The sequence below is a fragment of the Lepidochelys olivacea genome, assembly GCF_965140295.1.
Source record: "Lepidochelys olivacea isolate rLepOli2 genome assembly, chromosome: 3".
NCBI lineage: Eukaryota > Metazoa > Chordata > Testudines > Cheloniidae > Lepidochelys > Lepidochelys olivacea.
In genome coordinates this window covers 211,349,163-211,368,832 of record NC_140413.1, presented here as the reverse complement: position 1 = coordinate 211,368,832, position 19,670 = coordinate 211,349,163, and the positions used below count along the sequence as shown (strand labels likewise).

The 19,670-nt window shown below is 41.8% G+C and overlaps 1 protein-coding gene across 1 annotated transcript in view; it reads left to right on the top strand.

The window, feature by feature from the left end:
* Positions 1 to 19,462, top strand: part of HNRNPLL (heterogeneous nuclear ribonucleoprotein L like) — a 40,654-nt gene extending 21,192 nt beyond the window's left edge. Inside the window, exons 7-13 of the mRNA XM_084624046.1 lie at positions 2,798 to 2,869; positions 10,926 to 11,143; positions 11,368 to 11,489; positions 12,004 to 12,205; positions 14,301 to 14,358; positions 14,448 to 14,546; positions 16,364 to 19,462. Of these exons, the coding sequence (XP_084480172.1) occupies positions 2,798 to 2,869; positions 10,926 to 11,143; positions 11,368 to 11,489; positions 12,004 to 12,205; positions 14,301 to 14,358; positions 14,448 to 14,546; positions 16,364 to 16,419 (827 nt within the window). The 3' untranslated portion in view covers positions 16,420 to 19,462. The remainder of the gene's footprint in view (positions 1 to 2,797; positions 2,870 to 10,925; positions 11,144 to 11,367; positions 11,490 to 12,003; positions 12,206 to 14,300; positions 14,359 to 14,447; positions 14,547 to 16,363) is intronic.
* Positions 19,463 to 19,670: the final 208 nt, after the last annotated feature.

Sequence of the window (19,670 nt, the reverse complement as noted above, 5' to 3'; positions counted from 1 at the left end):
GACAGCAAAGAAACTGCAGGGATGAAAAAACCTGAAAGATTAAGTGGATTGTCAGTTTCTTAACCATTGCAATTTATATTACAGCTGCTTTTATGGCATCTAGTCTCAAATATGACAACCTTTATTTTACGTAATTATGTTACAAACAGATATGACTGTATGGACCAGGGTTCCTCCAGGAAATGGAACAGTGGGAGATGAGAAACTTCTCTCCAGCATAACTCTGGCCTAAAAAATGCACAAATCTGTTTCTCACTCCTCCCCCTTTTTTTTTTTTAGTTCAGTTGCTTTAATATCTTTGTCATCTACATATTGATACTTGCATCCCTTACACCATGTAAGACAGGGGTTCTCAAACTGGGGGTCAGGACCCCTCAGGGTGTCGCAAGGTTATTACATGGGGAGTTGTGAGCTGTCAGCCTCCACCCCAAATCCCGCTTTGCCTCCAGCATTTATAATGGTGTTAAATATATAAAAAAGTGTTTTAATGTATAAGGGGGGGGTCGCACTCGGAGGCTTGGTATGTAAAAGCGGTCACCAGTACAAAAGTCTGAGAACCCCTGATGTAAGAGGAAAGGGAATTAAATCTGTACTATCCAGCTGTCCCTTTGTAGTGTTATTTTTCTCTTTCTGTTGCACACATCCCTTGATCTAGAAAGTAATATATAGGGGAGTACACAAATAGCTGAACTCTACCTCCCTGAGCTAGTTTTTATCCGGTGAAGCAGGCATATAGAGGAGTTACTGCCCGTAACCCTAGCAATTATCCCAGCACTTCCTCTCCATGCTTCATGTAACATGCCAACTGTACCACATGCACTCTTCAGGCCATTCCTCTTCCCGAAGTTCTGACGGCGCTATGTGAACTTTGAACTTGATGTACCCAGACTGCAAGATTCTAGCTTCAGCAAACAAGATCTTATCCCCAGGGAACTTCATTCTGAGGCTTGCCTTGCCACTGTGTACTCCACAGCAATAAAAGTTCTCAAGAGACCTAGCATTTATTTCTTGGCTCCCTTGTAGGTTGAGGTACCTCCAGTCTCTTCTGAAATTCTCAGAAGACCTAGACTATTGTTTCAAAGCTAGCTTCTGTCATTTCAGCTTCTCTTTCAGTTCCATCTAAACAGCATTTGAGCACCATTGTTGAAATCCTGGTCCCACCAAAGTCCGTGAGAGTTTTGCCACTGCTTTCAGTGGACCCAGGATTCCACCTCACGTCTGTCCGTTTTAGGGTACAGAGAACACATTTTCCTGCTTCTGTTCTTAAGAATGAACTATTTCTAGTCCTGTATGGTCACAAGCTGTTTTTTTTTTTTCCCTTAAGAGTTTTCTCCACTTACGCAGGCTTTCTAAGGAATATCTGCAAATCTGAGGGGAGTACATTCTTGAGTTGCATGTATGTTGTCATCAGGTGACTAGTTGAGGAGAGGTGTCTTTTCCTTCTGGCCAACAGGGGACTGACCCCTTTCACATTTGCTTCCTAGGCATTCCCTATATTAAAGATAGAGCTCTTTAACAGCTAGCCACTGTAACAGTTAATCTGCATAGGTCCAAGAGAGTAGAACTACAGGCTGAGATTTTAAACCTAAATTTTCATCTCTGCTCTCCGAAAGAGGTCTTATTTCACAGGGGCTTTCTATAGGCCAAAGAGCTGTGTGGGAGCATTCGTCATCCTCCCTTGATTTTTATGGACAAAGTAATCATCTAGTTAGGAACCTATCCTCAACATCTTAGGTGGAAATCACACAATTTCTCATCTCCCATTGTATGCTATCATATCAGCAGTTCAAATTACTCGGGGAAAACTCTAATTGTAGTGGACTGGAGAGTCAATTTCCATCATTCAGTCATATTTAAATATAATAATAATTATAGCAAACTTAAACATTTCACCACATCTTCGAATATGGCACTTCAAGAAGTGGCTTATCAACAAAACACTGTGAGAAATGTTCTTTAAAATTAACTGCTGCTTACCAAACGTGAACTTGGGAGTTCACATTTTTCCAGTACGCAGCAGTCACTAATTAGAAATAACCCTTGTGAAAGTGGTGCACTGCTTCCATCCAGTAATGTTGACCCCTTGCTTACCTTTAGATTGTTATATAAACCAGGTTTGCTCAAAGGACTGTCCATTGTTGAAGTGCATTATTCTGACATTTTACAGCAATTGAAATAGAACCTGTGACGGAGCATGAATAATGCAGTAATGCACAATCCTTTCAGCACTCCCAGGAGGTGTTCATGTAAATATAATGTACGCATATGTAATGCTCTCTGTTTACTGATTGTGAAACCATGTAATACAGGTTGTTGTTGGCTTATGCTGAAACTTCTTGAAAGAAGCCCACTTTGAAAATGTGTTGCTGTTGAAGCTAATAGTAGGATTCAGGTACTGTCTTTCAAAAGTTCTGTATCTAAAACTTGTTTTAGGACATGCATAGGTGAACCCTACTCTAAAGTGTTACCTCTCGTAGTGTGTGATGTCGCTTTCGGAAAATTTTCAAGTAGTCCCATAAACTTAAAGTGTCTGTACCTTCTCTTTGCCAAAAAAAAAAAAAAAAAAGAAAAGAAAACACCTCAACTTAAGTGGAATTTGTTAGGCAGACAACCTCTTCCTAATTCTGGTGTCCTCTGATGACAGCTTGTGTTTAAAAACTGATTTGAATGGGTAATTTTTTAAGTTAACCGTGAATCAAATTACTTTTTTCCACTTGTTAGATGAAACTAATATCTTAATTTGAGAATTATTGTGTACTTGTCTGTTTGTTAAAACTGCTTTTTTCCTGTATATTAGACAGAGGAAAGGGCCGCCAGAGGCAAGCCATTTTGGGAGAACACCCTTCATCATTTAGACATGATGGCTATGGTAAGTTACATGGGGTGACAGGTGGTTCATGGCTTTTAGGTTTTTTATGGTGGAATTACAGATATTTATAGGTTACAGGGTTCTCAAACTTCATGGCACCGTGACCCCCCTCTGACAACAAAAATTACTTCACGACCCCAGGAGGGGGGACTGAAGCCTGAGCTTCTCCAAGCCCCACTGCCCTGTGCGGGGGCCAAAGCCCAAGCCCCACCACTCCGGGCGGGGGGGACCCAAAGCTGAAGTTCAAGGGCATCAGCCACAGGGAAGGGGCCTGCAACCTGAACCCGGCTGCCTAGGGCAGAAGCCCTCAGGCTTTGGCCCTAGGCAGTGGGGTTTGGGCTTCAGCCACAGACCCCAACAAGTCTAAGCCAGCCCTGGCAACCCCTTTCAGAGAAGGTCCCAATCCACAGTTTGAGAACCGCTGGCATTGAAGTATGGTCTACATAATTTTATACCTCTCTAAGCTTCTTCAGTTTCAATACTGCTGTTGCATAGGTGCCAGTGTCAATCCATGTGTTGTTCGTGATGCTTGTGATATGACGAAACCTGTTGTGTTTTGCACCTGGAACCCTTCTTTTAGGGAAAAGGGTTGTTTTTTGGTTTTTTTGTTTTTTGGTTTTGTTTTTTGTTTGCTTCCCAGTTCAAATTTATCCCTTGAACAATATCCTCTGTAAGTTGCCACCACGCTAGACAGTGACAAGGGGTTAAATATCTGCACCAAGATTTTTTTTTTTTCTAGACAGCACAGTACAACTTAGTAACTGATACCTGTAGACAGTGTGTGTTACCTGAAATAGTTACAGGAAAATCTTTGGAGCTTTTTGAGACCTTCATTCAAAGCTACTAGTTGCGGTTGTAGTTTCCCTTCTAATTATCCATCTTGTCGTTGTTTGTCTGCAATTGGTAGTATGTCATTAATACCTCTGGGGAAGAGCTTTGGAATTATTGCTATCGCTGTTACAAGGTTCAGTCAGCAAGTGAACTCAGTTCTATTAGGGTATCTAGTATTCTGTACCCCAACATATGTAGTCCATCTTCATCATCTTTAGTGGTCTGAAGGCACTTGCTTGGATTTCTGAAATGTTACATAAGTCTCACATGCAAGTTAAGTTTTTATTTATTTTTTTGGTCATCTTAATCTCCAAAAGTCAGTGCATTTTGTATTGCTTTTTCCTATGCAGATGTATTGTACAGTACAATACAGGTTAACTTTCTCCCAGGGACCTTCAAGCCTTGAATTCCCACTACTTCCATTTGCTGTTCACTGTTAGGGTGAGGAAAAAAGGGATACAAACATGCCCACCCAACTTAGCTGAGTCCCCTTTCTCCTCTCAAAGAAAATTTTCCCACCCTTGGAAAACAAAGTCCTCTTTCTGCTAAGTTCATATGTGATTTTTGAACATTTTGCTGCTCTGGTTTCTGCTCTCAGTGGGCCAGACTGCAGGGTAGGCTCTTTGTATCATATCTCCTGCCTGGGAGAAAACTAAACTGTTCACAGACTTAGGCCATATCTGCACTACAAACTTTTTATAAAGCCACTGTAGTATATCACTTGTGTGCATGCAAACTTGGCTCCTTGTGTTAGCACTGCACTTACTCACTAGGAGTGCTTGTGGCATTACCCAGTGCAATGCACCATGGGTTGGTATCCCATTGTGCAGCTAGCCACCTCCAGCACTCTGTCTTTGTGAACTTCTGGCAAGCATTGTGGGGCAGAAACAAGTTAGCAAGCGTGACTGGGAGCAAGAGGTCAACTGTCCAGCATGCACCTTTCTCATGATGTCATCTATGTCCCTGATTTTTCATGCCTTTTTTAAAATTCCCACAAATCTGTGTGGCCTTCCTCACTGTCCACCATCTCTGACAGAATCATGGAGCTTGCACAGAGCAGCACTTTGTCATGAGCATTGCAAGGACAGGATGCACAATTTTCTGGTATTTGCAGAGTCACAAGAAGGAACTGAATCAGCAGGGAACAGAACGATTTCACAGAGGACAAGTTGCCGTGAGACATAGCTAGCAAGAACCAGTTCATGGAGCAGCTGCAGATGATGAGTATCACTTCTGGGCCCAAGAAAAAAGCATTTACTGGTGGGATCGCATCTTAATGCAGGTTTGGGACGATGAGCAGTGGCTGCAGACCTTTCGGATGCGCAAAGCCATATTCCTTGGTCTGTGTGCTGAGACTGCCCCAGCCCCTCCAGCACAAGGACATCACTGTGAGAGCTGCGCTGACAGTGGAGAAGCAAGTGGTAATTGGACTATGGAAACCTGCAATGTTGGATTGCTACCCGTCAGTGGGAAATCATTTTGGAGTAGAAAAATCCATCGTGGGGGCCATTGTCAGGAAAGTCTGCAGAGCCATTAATTGTCTACTGCTACGCAGGACTGCTCCTTCCCCCGGTGAACCGAGAGTGCTAAAGGAGTTGGCGGATGTGATTGCAGAGCCATTGGCCGTTATCTTTGAAAACTCATGGCAATCGGGGGAGGTCCCAGATGACTGGAAAAAGGCTAATGTAGTGCCCATCTTTAAAAAAGGGAAGAAGGAGGATCCTGGAAACTACAGGCCAGTCAGCCTCACCTCAGTCCCTGGAAAAATTATGGAGCAGGTCCTCAAGGAATCAATTCTGAAGCACTTAGAGGAGAGGAAAGTGATCAGGAACAGTCAGCATGGATTCACCAAGGGCAAGTCATGCCTGACTAATCTAATTGCCTTCTATGACGAGATAACTGGCGCTGTGGATGAGGGGAAAGCGGTGGACGTGTTGTTCCTTGACTTTAGCAAAGCTTTTGACACGGTGTCCCACAGTATTCTTGCCAGTAAGTTAAAGAAGTATGGGCTGGATAAATGGACGATAAGGTGGATAGAAAGCTGGCTAGATTGTCGGGCTCAACGGGTAGTGATCAATGGCTCCATGTCTAGTTGGCAGCCGGTATCAAGCGGAGTGCCCCAAGGGTTGGTCCTGGAGCCGGTTTTGTTCAATAGCCTCATTAATGATCTGGAGGATGCTGTGGATTGCACCCTCAGCAAGTTTGCAGATGACACTAAACTGGGAGGAGAGGTAGATACGCTGGAGGGTAGGGATGGGATACAGAGGGCCCTAGACAAATTAGAGGATTGGGCCAAAAGAAATCTGATGAGGTTCAACAAGGACAAGTGCAGAGTCCTGCACTTAGGACGGAAGAATCCCATGCACTGCTACAGACTAGGGACCAAATGGTTAGGCAGCAGTTCTGCAGAAAAGGACCTAGGGGTTACAGTGGACGAGAAGCTGGATATGAGTCAACAGTGTGCCCTTGTTGCCAAGAAGGCCAATGGCATTTTGGGCTGTATAAGTAGGGGCATTGCCAGCAGATTGAGGGACGTGATCGTTCCCCTCTATTCTTCATTGGTGAGGTCTCATCTGGAGTACTGTGTCCAGTTTTGGGCCCCACACTGCAAGAAGGATGTGGAAAAATTGGAAAGAGTCCAGTGGAGGGCAACAAAAATTGTTAGGGGACTGGAACACATGACTTATGAGGAGAGGCTGAGGGAACTGGGATAGTTTAGTCTGTGGAAGAGAAGAATGAGGGGGGATTTGATAGCTGCTTTCAACTACTTGATAGGGGTTTCCAAAGAGGATGGATCTAGACTGTTCTCAATGGTAGAAGAGGACAGGACAAGGAGTAATGGTCTCAAGTTGCAGTGGGGGAGGTTTAGGTTGGATATTAGGAAAAACTTTTCACTAGGAGGGTGATGAAACACTGGAATGCGTTACCTAGGGAGGTGGTGGAATCTTCTTCCTTAGAAGTTTTTAAGATCAGGCTTGACAAAGCCCTGGCTGGGATGATTTAATTGGGGATCAGTCCTGCTTTGAACAGGGGGTTGGACTAGATGACCTCCTGAGGACCCTTCCAACCCTGATATTCTGTGATTCTATGACTCTTGGCAATGCGCTGCACATAGTGGATGGATTTGCAGCACTGGACTCCCAAACTGCAGTGGAGTCATAGGAGGCCTGCACATCCGTGTTTTGGCACCAGTCTACCCTGCTACAGAATACATCAATAAAAAAGGCTACTTCTGTATGGTTATGCAACCATTGGTGGATCACTGGAGACGTTCCACTGATGAGAGTGTTGGCTGGTAAGGGAACGTGCATGACACACATCTTTAAGAACACCGGACTGTTCAGAAAGCAATGTCAGGGATATTCTTTCCTGACTGGCAGATTACCATTGACAATATTGAAATGCCATTAACAATCCTGGGAGACCCAGCCTACCAGTTCCTCACCTGGCTCAGGTGTACACTGTACACTGGCCACTTTAACAGCACCAAGTTAAAATTCAACTACCAGCTTAGCAGGTGCAGAATGACAGTTGAATGTGCTTTTGGTAGATTGAAGGAACGCTGGCGTTGCTTACTCACAAGATTGGCCCTCCATGAGAAAAATATCCCCGTGGTCATAACTGCCTGCTGTATCCTGCATAATATCTGTGAAGCAAGGGGGGGAAGTTGCTGCTGGGGTGGAGGGCAGAGGTGGAGCAGCTGTCTGCTGAGTTTGAATAGCTAGATGGAAGGGCTATTAGAAAAGCGTAATGCAGAGCTATACAGCTAGGGAGGCTTTGAAAGAGCACTTTAACAGTGAACCACAGTAATGTGTTTTGGTGTACTGTGATCTACCTGCCCCTGCTGTTTTGGAGCCTGTCAGGAATTGTGTGGTGTCTGGTGTACCTCTATGAACATAACACTGTCAATGCACCTGTTAATGTTGTGGGGTTTGCTGTACATTTATGATTATTACACTGTTTGTCATTGAGCTTCTGAGTTGACTCAGACTACAATAACCCGGGGTGCTTTCAGTACCACCAGCCATTCTGGAGCATGTGTGTGAAGTAATCGAGGAATTATTTTCCAAACACTAGAATTATACAGAGTAATGAAAACACTGCAAAAGAAGTTCTGTGCAAGTTAAAAGCAAATACATTTTAAAAAAATCATAAATTTATGGAAACGGAGCTTAAGAAGGGGAAAGAACATTCATGTCTATTTTAGTTACGTACAGAAACCATGGCTCTCCCATGTCAGTAAATGTGAAGCTGTGGTTGTCCTTAATGTTCCCTGGTATGGAATGGTAAGAGGTAGGGATGTGGCCTCTGATGTCATGTGGAATGCTGGCTGCGGGGGGGAGGGGCGGTATGTGTGTAGGGAGGTGCTATAATGGAGTTCTCCATGGACTGCAAAGGGAGGTGAGCCCATGATTGTTGAACCTGTAGGTCCACAAGAGTCTGCAGCATCTGTGTTTTGCTGCTGGAGAAGCCCCATTACATACTGGTGCATCTCCCTCTCCTTGGCCTGCTGGGACCCTGGGGTCTTTCTCCTCTCCGTTCTTTCCATCTCCCTGGAGACTGCAGCATTCATGCTCCAGGCCCTCTGCTCACTGTCGTCTGCAGCACTGGCATGCAGGATCTTACTGAACATGTCTTCCCAAGTCCTCCTCTTTCTCCTCCTTATCTGGCTCAGGCATTCCACAGATGTGGAGGGGGAACCCCTTAAGGCTGCAAGGCAGCAGCTACAGATTAAATGCACAGAGGTACCATTGTCAGTAAAGATTCAGAACTCCCTTCCCTTACTCCCCTGAAGTTTTAAACAAGACATGCTGATTGACGCTTCAGAATGCTTGTGCATGGCACCACTCTTAGCCCCAGCCCTGGTGTGTAAGGCCTGCCAGGGGCAAGAGAAATGAGGGACTTGCTCAGTTGCATGAAACTGAGTAGAGGGCCATGGGAGTGGCACCATTTCCACAGGCGGTGGTGGTTTTTGATGATATCTCACTCCTGAGGGTGACAAAGGAACAGAGCACAGCTGCTGCTTGGGTCCCAAAGCATTGCCCATATGCCACTAGCCTGTATATTGCAACTGTGCCTGCCAAAATTATCACCAACTGGCGCAGGGAAGTATCCCACTGCAGAGGAAGAAATAAGGCCGCTATCCCTAGAAACCTTTGGAAGAGGATTGCAGAGTACCTCCATGAAAGTTTCATCGAGATCTGTCAGTAGCTGTGTCCTGTTGAGTTGGGGGATGCCGTAAGTACATCAATGTAATGGGAAATACATTTACACACTTACCCGAGATTCCATCCCTTGCATCAGGGTCATCCATGTTCAACTGCCAGGACTGACCGGACTGCAGTGGCATCCCAAACAGGTCCTGGCTTGCGGCATAGCTGAACCCACCAGTCGTATGTCCCCGTCCTCTGCTACCTTCTTGTCCTCGTGGTGATTCAGGCTCCTCAGATGTATCCACAGTGGACTGTGGGGTGGTAGTGGGGTCTCCGCCAAGTATGGTATCCTGCTCTCTGTAAAAGTGGCAGGTCTGCGGCTCGACACCAATCAACTGTTGGTCTCCCTGGCCTTCTGATCTGTCTGCCTCCGTTCCTTTGCTTTCATGCAGCACTGCTGCTAGTCCGTGTCCTGTCCCTTCTCCGCAATCCCTGGGCAATCTGCTTATAGGTGTCCACGTTTCTGTGGCTGGTCTGGAGCTGTGCCTGCACGACTTCTCCTCGCAGGCCCAGAAGATCTAATATCTCCTGTGTACTCCAGCCAGGTGTGTCTGGAGCCAGCATGGTCAGCTGGGCCGTTGCACACAACAGTGGAGAGCAGCTAGGTGTGCCTGGCCAAGCTGGACAATCAGGAATTAGCAGAGATTCAAAGGCGGGTGGGGAGAGCTTCTGGTCTCCATGATACCTGGGCAGTGAAGTTCACAGTTATGAACAGAGTGGGCAGTGTTGGACATTGCAGGACAGCTGCTGGAGGACTGTGAGGGTTGACATAGGTAACGCAGTGTCTGTATTCATGCTAGGTTTACCTCAGTACATCAACCACAGCTCACCTCTGCTCGGGGAGGTGGTATTACTGTGTCACCATAATGGGGTCCCTACATGAGTGGGAGATGAATTTAAGCATAGACACATGCCTTCTGTCAACCTCGCTTTTGTACTGTAGACCAGGCCTCAGAAGAATGGAGACCTCCCTAGCACCCTAAAGGAAACACTGCTGTTAAAGCCCCTGCAAGCTAAAATGTGAATGAAAATGATTCACTGAAATACTTCAAGTACCTTTTATAAGTGTTTTGTGTCAGTTCAGTAAAGTGTGACCATTAAAACATTGATTTATGCAGTTGAGCCCACTGTGAAATTTGTCACATTGCTTCATGAAAAATGAGGCTTTACCTATAGTGAAAAACAAGGCTTTTATTTGTATTAATGTAGAGCCTTAAATATGCATGTTGCTTATGAATTAGTTGGAGAACTGTTTGAAGAAAGACACTCTTTCCCTGCCTTCCACATCTCCCCAGAAAAATTGAGTGTCTTGCCTCTGAACCATTCCAACCCTGCCTGGCCTCAAGCTAGAATTTCAGACTTGGATTTCCCGTTGTGGAGGCATGACACTCTGCCGGTAGACTACTAAATTGGCCAGACAGCTTATTTAAGAGAACCTAACTTTTTCTTGCAGGGATTTTTTGTGTGCTGCGTTGGGAGGAGTGTGTTAAATGGGTCAGTAGTGGTAGAGGGAAACTACCTATTATGGTTCTGATGCTGCAGTTTGTGGTGGGCTGTTGTGCCTGCATCCAGCAAATTTCAGCATTAAGGCCTGCATGAGATGCAGTTGCTGGATTCAAATATCAGGCTTGTCCTCTAAGGGGCAAACACATTAACAAGTAACCTCTAAGAGTACAATAGCCAAAATTCTTATTAAAATATTCTCTGCAGTTTGTGCACTTGACAGCAGTTCTGTTGTTTCACTGAATTGTCAGCAGGGGAGAAACTAACTGAACATCAAAACTACTTAAACATTGAGGAAGAACCCGTGAGGGTGGACGGGAGGAAAATAAACTGCATGATCTGAATCTTTTTTCTAGCTAGAAAAAGGAATTCAGTTAGTAAATTACAAAGAATTCTTAGTGGATAGTGTCCTTTTAAATCAAGTATTTGTATAGTGGAGCATTAATAGACTGTAAGTAAATGAGGCTTATGCTGAGTAGTGTTTAACCTGGTCTCTGTCGTTTCTGTAGGATCACATGGTCCTTTGTTACCCTTACCAAGCCGGTACCGAATGGGATCTCGGGATACTCCAGAGCTTGTTGCTTACCCACTACCCCAGGCTTCCTCCTCTTACATGCATGGTGGAAACCCTTCTGGCTCAGTTGTTATGGTTAGTGGGTTGCATCAGCTAAAGATGAACTGTTCGAGGGTCTTCAACCTGTTCTGCTTGTACGGAAATATTGAAAAGGTAAAACATATTTTATTAGGAACTTGGAAGCTGCTACTAAACCCAACTCCATCTATCTAATGTTGGAATTTAAGGGCTGCAAACAGCTTATTTTCTAGGCAGAGTTATTGATACCAGGGAAAACTTTAAGTTGGCATGTAACAACTTTCCAGAAGAACTTGCAAAATTCTTACAGTAATGGTTTCCTTTGAACTGCATTGTCACTTATTCCTGAACTATTTTAGGTAAAATTTATGAAGACTATTCCAGGCACAGCATTGGTAGAAATGGGTGATGAGTATGCTGTGGAAAGAGCTGTCACACATCTCAACAATGTCAAGTTATTTGGGAAGAGGCTTAATGTCTGGTAAATATGCAATTTATCACACTGGCAGTTCACTTTCAGGTGTGCATTGACTGCAAAATCTCAGCTCCCTATTGCTACAACAACTGATTGACACTTCACAAAAATTTTCAAATAATTCAATTGGAATAAGAATCTAAGGTGGTAAATAACAGTTACAAAATGGGGCATCAAAAAGGTTTTTGGATATTCAAGCTGTAAATCTGTGAGATATAAACCAGATGTACATGCACTATGCAGTTTTTAACAGTACAACACACACCTTGGTAAACATACTTGACTTAACGTACAAAGACAATAGCTAACTTTGACAGTCATTAATGAAAATTTTTTGTATTGCCATATCTGTGAACCCTTCTCCAAGCATTAAACAAGGGAATCAATACTTTTTTCACATTGCTGCAAGTGCATGTCATCTGTTCTTCTTGCCTTGAGACTCCTTATATTAAAAGTATGATTATGAACAGCTTCAGTCGGAATGGGGGGTGTTTCTTAACTATGTATCTTTAAATCTCAGTGTGTCCAAGCAGCACTCAGTAGTTCCCAGTCAGATATTTGAGCTGGAGGATGGTACAAGTAGTTACAAGGATTTTGCCATGAGCAAGAATAATCGCTTCACCAGTGCTGGCCAGGCATCCAAGAATATAATCCAGCCACCTTCTTGCGTGCTACATTATTATAATGTACCCCTGTGTGTGACTGAAGAAACCTTCGTAAAGGTAGGAAATCCAAAACTATGGTTGCATACATTGGTACTGAGAATTACACAGTCCTTCCCTGTACTTTGAATAAGGAACAGTTGTGGTAACTGAATGGTAACAGTACTGATGTTTAAGATGGAGCCCATTAAATGCTATATATGAACAGAGGCCCCTGTATTTTTGCAGTGCTTAGCATTGCTCCCTTTATGGAAAATCTATCCAGTTGAGCTGTGAAAAGATCTTTGTACTTCTGTCTCCTGAACCTGGAAATATGGCAACTTTAACAAACAAAATGTGAGAAGCAAGAGCCAGAAATGAAGACCTTAGTGCATGGTGGTTTGAAGGGTAGGGTGGGGAAAGGAGAGATGGTAGTGAAGATAAAAAATGACTGTAGATTACAAGGGATGGCTGAGAAGTTAACTTGGGATTTCCTAATTTTTTTTAATGGTTGCTCAGTCATTTCTTATCTTTCCGTACCTCAGAGCTACCTCCATGCTTCATGTGGGTAATTGTGCAAATATTTAGCCATGCTATAAATGGTTTAAAATATTTATTTTGGTAGTTTTGTTTAAAATTCTGACTACCTTATTGTGCCTCAAATAAGGTTGGCAAGCCAGTCAATTGGCCTGTCAAATAATGTCAATTGAGCACCTATTTGACTATGGTCAGATATTTCAGTAGGAATGCCCTGATGTAGGGGGTGGCCTGCCTTTTCAATTGCATCGTGGTACCATCTGTTAGCAAGCGTATCTAAATGTCTTGATCACACACTTTATTGCATGCTAATGCCATCTGTTTGGGGGAAAAGGTGAACTAACTGAAAGTTAAGCATCTTGATTGGCTGGAATCTTCTAGAACAAACAATGTGTGTGTGTGTGCTTGTACATACACAAATATTGGTCAAATAGTCTGTCTTTCTTGCTTTGTATACCTAGCCACCAGCGTACATGCTGGTTGACAGAGCACAATAAATAAGTTCAGACCTGGTCCCTGCCCCAAAGAGTTTACAATCGAACCTGACTAGATGAGCATACAGAAATTAACTCTGAAGGGAATGATGGGGGAAGAGGAGGGCTCAGTCATTAGACCTCCTCCCAACACAAGATTTAATTTCATTTTTTTTCTTTTGTAACTATTCATTTTTAAATGTTAATTTAACATTTGCTAGAATTTGCTGAAATTATTTCAGTTTACAGAACTTCATTTCATTGGGTTTCACATTTTTCTGAGTTCAAATAATTCAGTTAAGTAATCTTTTATTGTAATTAGGCATAAGTATCTAAAGGTTAAGCCTATTGAAGACCATAAAGTCTCTTTTATTACTATAGTAGTTGTTCTAATAAATTAGTGCTTTAAAATATTTGACCCTTTTTGACAATATTTAACCTGTTATTTTTGGACAGGTCAAATGCCCAACCCTAGCCTCTATCTAACTTAATATGTTATTATATTCTGGTAGTGCACAGAAACCCCACTCAGGACTGGCCCCATTGTACTACCTACAGTACAAACTGAGGTAGATGCAGTCTCTTGTCACAAAGACTACATCTGCACTGGAATAAAAGACCCATAGCATGGCTGCAGCTGGCCTGGATCAGTTGACTCAGGCTTGTGGGGCTAAAAATTTTGAGTGTAGACATTTTTAGCCCCACAGCCCAAGCCCCATAGCCCAAGTCAGCTGACCTGGACCAGCTGCGGGTATTTAATTACTGTGTAGACACACCCAGAGAGCTTACAATCTAAGCATGTTATAATTTTCCTGAATAACTTGTCTTAAAAATTACTGGAAATTCTCTCTAGGCTGAATGCTTTTTGTTTTGGGTGCCTGTCCTCCCAGATAGTCAGCAAGTAGCATTTCGTGTTAGAAAATGTTAATTTTCCTAAGTTTCTTACGCATCTTTTACAGCAGAAGGGATCTTAATTTTTTTTCCTTCAATGTGCTGTTCCACTTAAAAATGCAGAGAATACTACCCTAAATAAAATTCAACTTTCGTTGGTCGAATACAAGAGTTTCTAAGCTAAGTGTCATTAGTCACTTCTTCAGAATTTGGGAATAGGCATTTCAATCTTAACCTTGGTCATATTTTCATCTCTTCTTTTATTCCTGTGGCAGTTGTGTGATGACCATGAAGTTCTCACTTTCATCAAATATAAAGTGTTTGATCCAAAACGTAAGTAAATATTTGTTTTTTAGATAAAGTTCATGTTTTAAAATTACTTGTTCTGGGAGCAAGAAGGTCTGATTCTCTTATTCTACCAGCTTCTGCCAAAACGCTCTCTGGTCTGCTGGAATGGGAATGCAAGACAGATGCAGTGGAGGCTCTCACTGTACTTAATCACTACCAGATAAGAGTCCCAAGTAAGTCATTCTATTTAACACTTTTTACAATAAATTACTGTTCAAAAAATGTATTTCCCTCTGATTTCCCCCACCACCCTTTCATATTATATCTTTTCTTTAAGAAGTGTCTCAGATGCAAATAATACTGTGAAATCTGCAGCTTGAAAAAATAGATGTCCTTGTGATTTTCCTTCATTGTGCTCCAGTGACAAGGTTCCTAACATGTATTCCTATGCTGAGAGCTTTCCAAATAATGAGTGCCAAGATTTCAGTTGACTACAGGAATGCTGACAAAAATGGAGGTCCTTTAGAGTCTAGTTGGAAAAACTCGTAATATCTGTATAGGGATGGAATATGCTCAAAGGGTTGAGAACCACTGGATGCTCAAACTGATTTCCTATCACAAAGCTTGTTTTTGTCTATAGCCATGCTCTCAGAAAGGGAATAAATAAAACTATTGTAGTCAAAATAAAATCTACTGTCTGACTTAATACAGCATTCTTAAATTCCCCAAATGAAAATAAATGGAGAAATCTAACCTGTATATTCTCTGATAACCCCAGAACTCAAATATTGGCCGATTTAATGACATCTAAAAATTTAATTCGTTACACCAGTGAGGGGCTTTCATTCAGTTTGGGATTGTAAATATACAACCTGCTGCTCTAAACAAATAATTCTTATGCAGGTTTCACCTCTTCTAAGTAAGAAATCATGGGGCCAAATAAATCCAGTTTTGTTTCAAACTGATAGGAAATGAGACTGGAGTTACCTGTATTTCTGTTTAAAATAGTGGGCCAGATTTCTGTAGAGGTCTGGAGTAACTATTAAAGCAAATAGAAATGTTCCAGGTCTCATGGATGTGAGATCGCAATCCGACCCCGTATCTAAGGTTATTTTAGTTACAATTCTTATTGAAGCTAAAAGAGGAGGAAGTATCTTCCCTGCCATTCTAACAGTTTGAGGCAGTTGTTGCTAATGGAAATGAGGGTTTCAGATATTATGAGTAATGCACTTTTCATTCTTTGGTATCTATCTTTCTGGGAGACCTAATGGATAGGAAGGAGGGGGAAGAAAAATTTCCTCTGTCCTTTCATAATACAAACCTTATTTGTATTTGTATTTGTTGTATTTCAACAAACTAAGGGAAAGACCTTGTTTTGGTTCAAGGTCAACAAAATAATATTAAAACTTGAAGCATTGACCAACACATACTAAACTAGTATTACCCAAGGTGGGCTTCTCCACTGGGAACAAAGCCCACACGACCTCCCAGAGCTGTAAGAGTGCTCTACTGTAACAGCCCTCAGCAGCCTCTGGCAAAGAGAGAGGAGAGATGGTTTGACACCTCGCTTTCCCAGAGAGACGAGAGTTTTCTTGGTCAGGCAAGGATGAAATTGTGCATCCAATTTCCCATTCTACCTTTGACAGGAGTTTCACTTTTCTCCTGCTTGTCACTTTCATTGAACATCCACCTTCTCTTGGCTTAGAAATCACCTTTTTAAATGTTGCTCTCATAAATCCTCCAGTGGAGGCCGTTAATAATGGGGGCACTTTTTACTACATACTAGTCAATTTTATTGGATGTTTTGTGTATATGTGATCTAAACTATCATTTTATATGGCAGTCTAGAAAATGCCACCATTCTATAAATAAGCTTTGTTTATTAGAGAACCTATGCCTGGAGGCTTTGGAGTGCCTGAAAAATTAAAACAAAAAAACCCCCAAAACACAACCCTGCTAAGCATGTCAGGAAACATATGCTCCTTAACTGACAAAATTGTATACAAGAAAGCTTATACTGAATATTTAATTTTGCCCTTGTTTCTCACAGATGGCTCTAATCCTTATACCTTGAAGCTTTGCTTCTCTACTTCATCCCATTTATAGAGAGAAGAAGAAAGCATGTTAGGCGCTACATTCATCTTGATTTGCAAGTTTGAAACTACATTTCATTCAGAAGCTCTGAAGTTGTTGCTCTAATGTTGCCTTGTCTCCACTAAATTCGAAGATCTCCTATCTTGTTTTATAATAAATGGATGTTTCTTCATAAATACAGAACAAATCTTCTCTCCTTGCTTCTGAAGAGTACGTTTGTTATAAACTTACTACGAAAAGTTTGTTTTTCACTAAATTGTAATTAGTACCTACAAGTATTCAACCGCCTTGTAGGCTGCTTATGCACGGATACTGTGTACTGTTCCAAACCTTAAATCTGCAATTGTTTTAATCCAAGAATGAAGTATATTTGCATTTTCAATAATGTTTAAAGGATTAGCAAGTATTTTTCCATTGTAGACAGATTCCATTGGCAGATAGATTCTACATGAAATAGTTCTGTTTCTGGTTACATGTTTAGGTAACTAAGTATGTTGCAATTATTAATACTAAAAATAAGTTTGTATTTATAAAATGTTTTCATTAGGTTAACATTGCGCACATACTGGATTTTGAGTAGCATAGACGTACCTGATTTATATTTCAAAAAAGCTAGCAAAGAAGACCATTATTAAGTCAATTTATATAGTGTGCACTCAAATTTACTTAAAATGGAGATGGTTTTTAAAAACCATTTTCCGTTTGCATTGGCATGATACCATCTATTACTAGTCCATTCTTGGGTATCTTTTTTAAATTAAAGTTTCAAGCCTCAGTTAATGTGTTCATCTTCATTTACTTCATATGAATTTAAATTCTCAGTGATCCTGGAATCCTCGTGTATCTTAAGGTTTTCTTATACTGCCGTAATTTATTAAACGGTAGAAGTTTGATCCTGGCAAAATAGATTGACATTGGAGGAAATAAATGGGTTTTTCCCCTTGTAAGAGTATTTAACAAAACATGTCACATCTGGGAGACTGTTCTTAATTCACAGTTGGTGTCCTTGTCCATATTGTTTATTTTCTTATGTCTGATTGAAGACTACCTTTTGTCATGGACCAGGAAAGGAATTATCTTTCCACTTGCACTAGTGTAATCAGGTATAACTCAGTTGAATTCAATGGAATTATGTGGTCTAAAATTAATTAGATCAGAATTGGGCCAGTTTTTCTCTGCCAGCTGGGAGAAAATGTTTTCCACTTCCCAATGTGTAGCAGTGTACCTTCTCCAGTCACACCCTAATGTTGTCATTTTATGTAACCATAGAAGTTAAATGGGAACGACCTATTGATTGGATCCTCCATTTAGTCTGTCTGCCAGTGCAGGATTATTCATGCAGTACACTTCCTAGTGTTTTGTGCAAACAGTGAGTGTTCCACCTTTCCCTACAGATGAATTCTGCAGCTTAAAGGATCTTCTTGTCAGTCTGCATTTATTGATATTCAGATTAAATTTTCCCCATTCTTAATATCAGGTTAGTTACACCATATGTCATGCCTTGCTGGCCACGAAACCAATAAAATATTTGGCAGCATTTGTACCTAGGTCTAAATATTCCAGCCCTTCCAGTAAAAGGTGCAGCCCACTCCATAAAAGTCCTTGGTTCCTCTTCTATCAGCCTGTCCAGCCAGTAGAAACCTGTTCCTTTCTCATAGTATTCCCTTTAAGAGTTGTTTTAGTTTGCATTTACTATTGGTATCAATATAGTTCTAGCAGTTGAGATAGTTTGTAGTTTAATATTAGAATAGTGATGCCACTTGATGGGGTTTATGAGGTTTTCAGGATGAATTACCGTAAAGCATTCAGGTTTTAAAAAATGCACCTTATATAATGGTAAAATGACCTCAGTGAACCAGCATGTCTAGGTGAGAAGCATCTTCCCCCCCAGCTATTCAGCCTGGAGTGAGAGAGAAAAGGAGAGCAGCCTCAAATTGGTTAGTCTCTAAGGTGCCACAAGTCCTCCTTTTCTTTTTGCGAATACAGACTAACACGGCTGCCACTCTGAAACCTGTCAGAGGATGTTGTGTCAACTAGCAATCCCTGCACCCAAAATATCTGAGCAGTCTGTGCCTACAGGTATGTTTACACTTCAGTCAGAGGTGTGACTGCAGCACGTGTAGGTCAGAACTAGCTTGGATATGTCTATATGAGCTGCACTCAGATTGCAGTGTAAACAGTACCCTAAGTCAGGAGGGGATCTGAAATCCGAATGCAATTCTTCTTTTGAGTGTCATCTGGTCCATCAGCAAGCTGAGAATCAGTTTGATTCCTTATTGCCATTTTGCCATACAACTAAACTGATGCACAGTGGGCACTCCCTGAGCCTGAAACAAGAAGTGCATCTATCAGAGATGGTCTCCTTATTCCACACACAGGAGTTCTAGATCATGTGTGGTCTGTTTTTTTTTTTTTGAACAGATACAAAATAATGAGATGGTGGCAGGAGGGGGAGTTACGACAGGAGAGATTAAGATCTGTACAGAACATGAAGATGTTCTTGGCAGTCTCCTGTTCTGTCACATTTGTTAGGTTAGATAAACTGAAGCACTGATGTCTTGCTGTAATTTTCCTGCCTTTTTTCACAAGACTTATGTCCAAAATAGTGAACTTTGCCATACAAAAGACATTTTTAAACCATCCACACTCTCGTTGTAAAACACCCACTACTGTGTGCTTCAATGTAGAAGTGAAGGATGGTGCTTTTAAAATCAAGGTTCAGCTATAGACACATTATTGGAGGGGAAAAATAAAATATTGACGGAGAGGAGTTCATCCTGTTTAAGATAATTCCCTTATGATAAAAACAAAACCATACTCTAATCCTTAAGATGTTTTCTTTACGTGCAAGGATTAAGAAGGTTTAGGGGTCTTTGACTTCCCTGTGCTGTCATCAAGTTGTAGCTAGGGTTAATAATTTGAGGAGGGAGTTAAAATATGCTGATAGGAAGGAATGATATGATTGAATGTAGTGTCACTGAGTGTCATTTGGGCGGTTTCGGCCTGTGATTGGCTGAACACCTCCCTGGTTATAATTAAATGTAATTTTCTCCTCTTCCTGCTCTGTGAGTTTTATTCCTAGTCTGGTAACGTTTATTTTATTTGAATCTATTATGTCTGAGCAGGAGGCATTCACACTCCCTCCTACGCAACGGAGCTCTTAAACATAGCAACACCAACACATGCGTTACTTTTTGAACCATTTTCCCGCCCTGGGAAGTGCTTAGAACATCTCTTGCTTTATTAATCCTTTGCACAAAACA